At 37.1% G+C, this 10,197-nt stretch overlaps 1 protein-coding gene across 3 annotated transcripts in view; it reads right to left on the bottom strand.

Annotated features, from left to right (window-relative positions):
• Positions 1-2,442: 2,442 nt before the first annotated feature.
• Positions 2,443-10,197, bottom strand: part of Klkb1 (kallikrein B1) — a 30,089-nt gene continuing 22,334 nt past the window's right edge. For all 3 annotated transcript variants that reach the window (XM_078031065.1, XM_078031066.1, XM_078031067.1), the window contains 4 exons: positions 7,738-7,913; positions 6,703-6,798; positions 4,524-4,663; positions 2,443-3,954 (listed from right to left, as the gene is read on the bottom strand). In XM_078031065.1, coding sequence (XP_077887191.1) covers positions 3,763-3,954; positions 4,524-4,663; positions 6,703-6,798; positions 7,738-7,913 — 604 coding nt within the window. In that variant the 3' untranslated portion in view covers positions 2,443-3,762. The remainder of the gene's footprint in view (positions 3,955-4,523; positions 4,664-6,702; positions 6,799-7,737; positions 7,914-10,197) is intronic.

Here is a 10,197-nt window from a genome sequence, read left to right as displayed (position 1 = left end):
AGAGAAAAGACAGCCTTTGTTCCTTTGGACAGAAAGGTACAAGGGAGAGGCTGTTGAACTTAGGTCTTTAAAAGAAGTGCTCATGTCCTGGTTTTGTTGTTGTTGTTGTTGTTGTTGTTGTTGTTGTTTTGTATGTAAAGGCTGCTCCTCTGTTTTTATTTGATCTATTGCCAATGCATTGTAACCCATGTTGGCATAAAAAGTCCTTAGTTATTATCTTGAGTTTCCCACTTAAAATGAAGTACATTCCAGCTACACAAAAGGCTCATATAGATAAAGTCTGGCCTTTTATGAGACTCAAAACAGAACGGCAAACTTATGCTAGGGAAGGTTATCATGGCCATGATATGTAAGATTATAGACCTTTCCTCCTATATGGTTTCTCCCATAAACCTCCATTTTTTCCCCCTAAAGTCCTATAAAAAGAAGATAATAATAATTCTCTAATCCTATTAAGATAATCAAAGATTTTAAATGTGAGAAATGCTTCACTGGAAAACCAGATACGATTCTTCTAAATTTGATTTAGCTAGTTAATGAAATCTCTAAAGCCTTTGAAGTAGCATAAAAACTCTGAAATATTGTTCTCTATTGAAATCAAAGTATAATAAGATTCTTAACTGCATGAAATTTTTTAAAAATAGAACTTTCTCTCAAACTGACAGTAGGAATTCTAAAAAATTCTTCTCAGTGAATGCATTGCAGCTTAAAATTCTGATAAACTACTTTTATTGTAAAGGTGATTATTTTTTTCTGTGAAATATTTTTAAGCCCAACCAAACTCAGAAATTACTAGGCAAAAATCACAAGAAAAAAATTCAAAATTTAGTCAAAAGATATTCAAGTGTAAATCATAAGTTAGGAACATAGGTGAGAGATGTGCTGGGCATATTGTGACCTAAAATCCTGTCTCCTGGTGGAGTCCTCTTCTCACTCATAGCCACAACCCACTTCTTCTTGGAGTGCCTATACTCCCTCTCATCAAAACTCCCTTTGGAAAGGGCATGGCCTACCATGCCCTGCACTTCCATCTTGATGCTGTCCCTGAAATTCCCCCTTTTTATTATCAAGGGGTTTTTTTAATCATTTTTTAAAATATTTTTTTTAGTTGTCAATGGACCTTTATTTTATTTATTGTTGCATGCTGATGGGAATCAAACCCAGTGCCTCACACATGCTAGGCAAGCACTCTGCCACTGAGCCACAACCCCAACCCTATTATCAAGTTTTGATACTCAACTTTGATCAGGGTTGCAGCAATGCAGGAATTATTGATATTGGGTCCAGATTGTCCTTTGTTGTGGGGGCTGTCCTGGGCATTGCAGCATATCCATCAGCATCCCTGGCCTCTACCTGCTATAGTTGGTTACACCCCCTCCACCAGTTGTAACAACCAAAATGTCAATATTGTCAGATCATCCCTGATTGAGAACAATGGTCTTGGATAATAATGATAATAACTGATGATGGTCATAAAATGGTTCTGCCCTCTTTTATCCTTCTTTTCGTATGAGATCACATGATATAGTCTTAGAAGGCATCATCTGGGGATATGAATGCTAAGCTTAGTCCTGGCTGTTGTCCTTGACAGTGACCTTGAGCTAATCTTTTTACCTCTTTAAGCCTCCATTGACTCGGCTTTATAACAAGAATGGATTTATTAGCTATTTACCTCAGCACATCCTCTCATATGCGGTAGAATGAGAGAAAGCCTCCTTTGAAGTTGCTCACAGTTTGGTGGAGAAGTTTAGACATTAATGATAATTACAAGAAAAAGTTTCAAGTTTAATTAGACAGATGTTGGAGTCATTGGTTGGTTACCCTCCTGTGAGATGGTATGTGCAGCACTGTGTATTCCATGTGCATTTTGTTGGCACAGGGCAAGAGCAGTGCTAGTTTTCAGGGTTGGCTCTGCCACCGCCCTTTCTTGGCTGGAACTGCTAAAGACCCACGCCTCTACCCTCACTGTTCCTTGTGAGGTGACATCATCCCAACCTCTCACTTCTTAGCCTCTTACATGCTTCTGGGTTCCATGAGGCTCATACCTGTCTGAAGGGCTCCTCTGTTAACCATGAACATATGGTGAAAGCCAAAGAGAACATCCCAGTACCAAGAGACTTCAATTGGAAACCTTAAAATGATCATTTATGACTTAGGAAAGTCCCACATTTTAAAATTCTCAAGGTTTTTTTTTTAATATTTTTTAACATATTTTTTTTTAGTTGTTAATGGACCTTTATTTATTGTTGCATGCTGCTGGGAATCAAACCCTTGCCCCAAATAAGGCCATTCCTTGAGCAACCAAAGCCCAGGCATTTACCCTGTAGACACTCCAAAGTCCTATTTAAACCCTTTGTAATTATCAATACAAAAAAAAAAACGAGATAAAAGATTTTATTGCAAACATTTTCTTCCCTTTTAAATATAAACAACTTCCACGCAGAACAAGACTAATACCTTTATTGCAATCAAAAGTAAAAGTTGAAATTATAATATGTTTTAAAAATCAATTCATGCAATCTAGCCAGGTTTTACAAAAACCATTTTGCTTCTGGAATAAATTCTTGACCCTTCATTTTCCCATTGCATGGTCTGTGGATAATCTGGACCTCATGACTTTCTTTCAGCCTCTCCATCTTTAGCTCTTTCTACCAGTCAATGTGTCTTTGAGTATGGAAAAAAGAAAAAGTCAATCACTTTTAGAAAACTGCACTTTTCTATTTTTCTACCTAGCTTACATAATCTTTTATAAATGGTTGATTCTGTGTAAATGTTAACCAGCTTAACTGAAATGAATCAAGGTACCTCCAATCAATTGTGGGACTTGCCAACAAGTCTGGGATTTCCATTGCATAAGGATTTATATCATTCTTTCCAAAGTCACTTATGACTACTCACGACCATGATTTTACATGTCTGTATTCTATGATACATGATATATCTAACAATGCTTCTTGAATTACTATTGCAGAAACTAATATTCACTGATATCCATTGCCAGGGTTAATGTTCTTTGCAAAGCAGATTTCTTGGTTTCTAGGAGGGCTCTGCAGTGAGTCTATTGCAGGCTCTGCAACCAGGAAAATGCAGCCCTTCAATCCTCATCTGCATATCAACGTTGGACACCTGTGGCAATGCTGGGGTCGCAGAGATAGGGGCCTGAAATGAAACCATGTTTTTATTGTCAAAGGGAATGTTACACATATCTCCTTCATCCACTGGGCAGAACAAAACTTGAGCTTCCTAGCTCTTCACCCAAAGGACAAAGGCAGCATTAGGTCCTAATGAGTCGGCAGGTGAGGCATGGACAAGTTATATCTCTGAGACATATTGAGTTCCAGGGGAAGCAGGAAGATCAGGGTGATCCCAAGCACTGTGCTTCAATCCAGAGTCACTTATTGTCAGTTCTGTTTCAAAACCAGAAGGAAACACTCTAATTGTGCTCTTTTGGTGTTCGATTTCACAACAAAATGGCAGAGTTCTTCAGTGATCTCCCATTAGGAGCTCCTGGTTACTGAATACTGAAAGCAAATCTCAGCAAGGCATTGTCCCCACAGCTGTTGTACCTCCTGTTTTTGTTGTTGTTTGTTTGTTTTAATTTTGATCCTTACGACAAGGACGCAAGGTAGACACTCCTCTCCATGTTTTTCAGGTGAGGACTCCAAGGCTTAGAACTTGACTAGATCCCAGGATGTAAAACTAGAGTTACAACCCTGGGTTCTCCTTCAAACAACCCTGGGTTCTCTTCACTGTCCAGCCTCCTTAGGCCGATGACTTCATCAAAGCACCTTTGTCGCTGTTCTGCATCTTCTCTAAAATCCAGTCCAAGTACTCAGAAACTTTGGTGTAGACGCCAGGTTGTCCCTTGAGGGCACAGCCTTCCCCCCAACTGGTGATGCCCACCAACTGCCACATTCCACCCTGTTTGCAGACTAAGGGACCACCGGAGTCTCCCTGTGTCACAGAGGATAGAAAAATAAAATGGTAGAAGGTTTCGATGGAGGTGATTCAAATAAATCTTTGCCTTTAAAATTCTGAAGTCCCACTTCACATAGCACATACAGCACACTCAGTTTCTGGAATTCTCAGGCCCTCTTGTGTTCCTTGTTAGCTGTTGTGTGTAGTAAAAATCAGTGCAGGGTGGCATTTTTAATTTATTCCCTCACCCATTTTGAGGTTTTTAACTATAATCTAGAAATTATCTACAACCTTATCCCAAAGTCAAAGAAATCTAATGTTCTTATGTATGTTTTAGTATTATTATTATAGTATATACAGTTGTTCTCTTTAAGTTTAACATGCACATGTACAGATTGTGACATATATGAAGATTGTGACATATATGTCAGAAATAATATCTGATGTACATTATATGTATATTTGACTTGTTAAAGGGTTATAAAATCATCAGATCATTTGTCTCTAAATTTTCAAAAATCTGTCATGAAATGTGCTATTGGAAAATAGTACCTTGAAATGAATTACCTCACATAAACTGGTATTTTCCCACCCCAATGCAATACCTTACAAGCATCTTTGCCCCCTTCTTCGTAGCCAGCACAGACCATCTGATTGGTTATGACATAATCTCTGTATCTTTTCTGGCATTCTTCATTCGTTACCAAAGGAATATTTGCCTTTTGTAGAATATTTTGGATTTTACCTACAAAGTAATAAATACATATAACTTCAGAGGAGGAAATGCAATAAATATGGAAATAAGATTAAAGTCTTAAAGCAAAGAAGGGTGGTACATTTCTCATAAGATTAAAGTCTTAAAGCAAAGAAGGGTTGTACATTTCTCATCAGGGTCATATTTTTGGATACAGACAGTAAATGTCCAGAAGGGAGACAGAGAACACGCAGAGAGCACCCTATATTGGCCTTCATTTCTACAATCCATAACCCAGGCTGAGCAAGGGCTCTGTTTTCATGTTACCTACCATCCTCTCACCTCAACAGAAGTCCCTCAGAAATTCTTTTGTACATTTATTGCCTACAATACCAATCTGGGCATTCTTATATTTTAATATTTAAATATGCAAGATTATAATACAAAAATACTTCATTTGTGAAATAAATCCCAAACCTCTGACAACAGAGGAGTATTTTGTACTTTGAATACAAACACATTTTCCATGAAGTACAATTTATTTATGAATAACTTGATTTCTACCCAAATCCATTGGATATACATTGGAAGTTTTCTTTGTGTAGTTAAAGTTACTTTCACTCTTCCTCTCTCAAGGTTCTAGTGAAAAAAATGTTAAAATTTTGAATTAGCTGAATAGAGGGATGATTCAAGAAAGAGAGAACAAGATTAGTCAGCTATCTTTCTTTTTGCAAAGAATGACACAAATATTTTTTCCTATAGTGTTATTGGGAACTTAATTTTTGGAAAGGAAGAATCTTATGTTTCTAGAAAAGTTCAAGGGCAATCGAAATACTCCAAGTATCTATGAGCAGAGGATCTTCACCTAGAGTCTATAAAAGAATCATATGTTGCATAAACTCAGAAAAAATATACATCTTTATATTTCCTAATCTCCAAGTCTAACACGCCCTCCAATTATAAGTGTAGACCACACACACAGTAGTATCAGCAGCACCATTAACTTGGTCATCAACAGGGATGACAGAGGTTTAGGTGTTTCAGGAAGATAACTGAAAATATATGTGCTCCTCACTATTGCACAATTATGGCTAATATTAAAACAGCTTTGGGCTGGGGATGTGGCTCAAGCATTAGCGCGCTCGCCTGGCATGCATGCGACCTGGGTTCAATCCTCAGCACCACATACAAACAAAGATGTTATGTCCGCTGAAAATTAAAAAACAAATATTAAAAATTCTCTCTCTCTTTAAAAAAATAAAAAATAAAACAGCTTTTATTTAATACACCAATTAAAAAGCACATATAGCACTATCACATCTTTTGATGTATTTTGATAATTGTATTGCAATATAATTGGCTTTCTTTCTAGTTGTGTGTGACTTATTATTTAAACATGACTAGTGAGGCAGCTCATAGGCATCACCAGATTGCAGGAAGAATGCATGGAAAAAAATACTAAGAATTGGTTATAAAGAAAGGCTGTCATTTTGGCCTGTGCTACTGATCAAAATATCAAGGGAGAACATAATAGGAGAGTCAGGAACACTGTTGATACTGAGAATGAGTTGCACTTCAATGGGCTTATGGACCTTATAGGGGCCCTGCTCTTTGTGCAGTCAAGCAAATCATCTTTATTATGAAATAAGATGCGTAAAAGTTTAGCTTATAAAGTTTTTCAGGACGCAGCAAAAGTATCTTCTCAAGAATCACTGAACAGCTGGGCATAATGGTGCATGTCTGTAATCCCAGCAATTTAGGAGGCTGAGACAGGGGGATTTCGAGTTCAAAGCCAGCCTCAGCAACTTAGCAAGGCCCTAAGTAACTCAGTGAGACCCTGTCGATAAACATAATGTTAAAAAGGAATGGGGATGTGGCTCAGTGGTTAAGTGCCCCTGGGTTCAATTTCCAGTATCCTTCCCCCCACCAAAAATAAAAAAAAAAAAAATCACTGAACAAACATCTGGTAATAAATAGAGTAGAAAGATCATAAGTTTGGACAAAATTTTTAGACAGAAACTGACTAATTTGATTCACTTATGTGTTATGAGACTGGCTTCAGGAGCAAACTTTAGAATGCCAGGCTGTACCTTTTTCTTTATCGAAGCCCCATCCAGTTACCCAACAGTTGGTATAAATTGTATTTGCATCATTTTTGGAAGGTAGGCATACTGGTTTTTGGAATTCTGAAACAAATTTTAAAACCAGAGTTGAGTTAAATAAAGCTATAGATATTGACTTTAAAAATACATCCTTATATTTTCCTATATTTTCTTACCACGGAAGAATATGGAGAATGACCCTCCCACTGTCTGCACAACTTCTCGGATCCATGATTTAAGAAAATTTCTCAACATCAGCATAATTTTCCCATGTCATTTTGACATTAAAATTTCCCAGAACAAATGAAAAACTCACAGTGCAAATTTACCATCAAAAGCATTTAGCAGTTCTTGTGTCTTATTCAGTGTATGCTTGACTAGTTAATAGTGGTGGCAAAAAGTGTCTACACTGTTTCAGGAAGTGTTTTACCACATTTCATTACTTAATTATTATAATAAACCATTGAGGAGATCATCGTCCTAATTTTATAGACGAGGAAATTTGAGGTACAAGGAGGCTCAGCAAGTTGCTGGAGGTCACATAGTTGTGAATGGACATTAACAATGAGTTGTGTTAGCAGGCATTCAGCTCCTGTGGAGCACAGCACCTCCAAAGCCAACGGTGATGGTCTGGTCTTCCCAGAGCTGCCTTCTGCATCATTCTGTTCTCTACCCAAGTGATTCCTGGAAATTAACATCTGGTTCCACTTATCCTCCTATATCCCTAATAATCCTAAGCCTTAGCAATAGTACTTCTGCTACTCTTCTGTTCCCAGATGGCAAAGACGATGTATCTGCAATTGCATCCCTCCATGAAAAAACGAATTAACATTTCTTGTCCCCTTAAGTAGAAAGATATATTAGGTCAAGCCATAGGATCTTCCCTACCTTCACAACCACTCTCCTTCCCCACAACTCCACCAACTAGAGAATAGTCTCTCCAGATCTGTCCCCTCACTAGAAATGCTGTGAAACTTTAAACCAATACAAGTCATTTAGTTTTCCCTTAAATATGCTGCATACCAGTATAATTCAAGGGCGCCAGAAGTTTTATTAAGGCAATGTCATGACCAACATCTGTGATTTTATATTTCTGGTGAATAATAATCTCTCTTATTTCTGAAAAATAAGTTTCTTTTGTAATGTTGGACAGTTCCACAAAGCCACTGTAAATGCGCCAAGGATACGGTAAGGAAATCCTAGGAGAGAAAAACAAATTCTTTGTTGGAATGGGAGAGACTCACCTTTGATATTGCTCCTTTCCCTTCTTACTTTCTCTTTCAATAAATAAATAAATAAATAAATGAACGAACAAATAGAGGACAGGGAATCCTTTTTTTTTGCGGGGGGGGGGGGGGGAATTTATTTCCTGATCCCTCCTCTAGCAATTTGTCACCAACAGTAGCAGTAGTAGATCTCTTAAGGTTTAGTTTAGAATATTGAAAATGCACATTTATGTTTTTACATCATGTTTACTGCAAGTAAAAGTAGAAGAATATTGTCCCCATTCTGAGAAGCTGTGGGGAAATCAAACTTAGTTCACCAAACCTGAAAGCAATTGTTTTCATTAGATTCAAAACTATCAAAGAGTCAGATTGATTGAAAATAGGCCACATTAGGGGGACTTCGTATTTAAAATCTATATTTTTACAAAAGTATGAACATTTAAATCGACTGCTCAAAAGATGAATGCATATCAAAGAAATCCAAATTTATAGTTCTATTTTGTGCAAAGATCTGAAAAATTTTACCATCATGAAGTGTGTGCAAGAAATACTCACACAAAATACTAAAAGAAACACTGGAGCTGTCAGGTGCAATTTTTTTTTCAATTAAATCACAAAGTTCCCATGTTTATTGTCTCCTTAAAACTCACAACACTAAGTCTTCAAGAATGGAAATTTCTTCATCCCAAATTTCAGTGCATTCAACAAAAAGGAGAATACAGTTTCCTGTCTTGGAGCTTTTTCTTTTGAGCCAACCATCTACCCTTAGCAAGGCCAAGTGCTGCAGAGAGCTAACTGAAGCTCACCCTGTGCAGAAGCCTTGTGCTACCCAGCTGTTCGTTGACGGATTTGTTTTCACGGCAGTATGCTCAATCCTCATAATTAGCAATCTGGACCCTGCCCTTTTAGCCAGGAGAAGGGGTGAATTTTCCTAAAATAAAAATACTTTTTTTCTTTTTGAGAGTGATTTAGCATCTTTTAGGATCTTTTTTGCTCACCATAGGCTTTTTCCATTTTTATTCGTCTCATTGAATGCAGCTGGTACAGCTTAAATTTTCTGAGTAATTTTGATGTTCCAAGTACAGTGCCAAACATTTAAGTGTATCACTTAATCCTTCCAATAACATTACAAATTAGCTATTAGTTATTATTCATATTCTAAATAAAATAAAACTCAAAGATTTACAAATTGCCCATGGTCATGGTGATAATAAACGGCAGACCTCAGATCCTTTTCTAAGACAGTCTAGATTTTAGAACTTTAAAACTCCACCATATTGTATTGTTGGCTTGATAAAATAGAAATACTGTATTAAATTATATACATTGAAATATGTATTCATAAACTTTCAGAATTTTGCTCTACTTATTACTACTTGGTATCTTTGTGAATCAAAGAGTAGAAAGTGAAATTTCTATTGGCCTAAAAAAAAAAAATCTTTGAAGAAAACATTTAGGGAGTGGTGGGTGGAGAAGGCAGCAATTGGAATATTTTTTAAGCTTCTCTTTAGGTAGGAGTGATTATTCACCCAGGGGCATAAATCCTGAAAATAAGTCACCCTCTGTTATGATGGATCAGCCTGGTCAGGACCCTATAAAATTGCTAAATATTTTCAATGTCATTTCTGCTTTAAAATGTCTTTGACATCCCTAATCATGAGGAAGACACAAATTAAATTGACAATGAGATATTATCGAACTCTAATAAGGATGGTTACTATTGAAAAGATAAAAGATAAAGTGCTGGCAAAGACATGTCAAAAAGGGAAACCTTGCACACTATTGGTGAGAGTGTAAGATAATACAGTCACTATGGAAGACAGGATGAAGGTTCCCCCCACCAAATTAAAAATAGAACCATTTTATGATCCACCAATCCCACTACTGGGCGTTCATCCAAAGGAAAAGAAATTGATATTAATATTAATAAGAACGCTCATGTTCACTGAAGCACTCTTCACAGTAGACAAGACATGAAAGCAATGGAGGTGTCCACCAGCGGATGAATGTGGTACATACACACAACAGAATCCTATTCAGCCATAAAAAGGGATGGTGTCCTGTCAACTGTGACAACATGTTGGAACCTGGAGATTATCATATTAAGTAAGGTAGGCACAGAAAGGCAGATATGCATGATCTCACTCCCATGCGGAACTTTCATATGTCGATTTCATGGAGGTTGAGAATGATGGTGATTTCCAAGGGCTGGGAAGAGTAGACCTGATCAGCAGGAACTACATGACATACAGGAGGA

Source organism: Ictidomys tridecemlineatus, chromosome 14, assembly GCF_052094955.1.
Source record: "Ictidomys tridecemlineatus isolate mIctTri1 chromosome 14, mIctTri1.hap1, whole genome shotgun sequence".
NCBI lineage: Eukaryota > Metazoa > Chordata > Mammalia > Rodentia > Sciuridae > Ictidomys > Ictidomys tridecemlineatus.
This window is presented reverse-complemented; position numbering and strand designations above follow the sequence as displayed.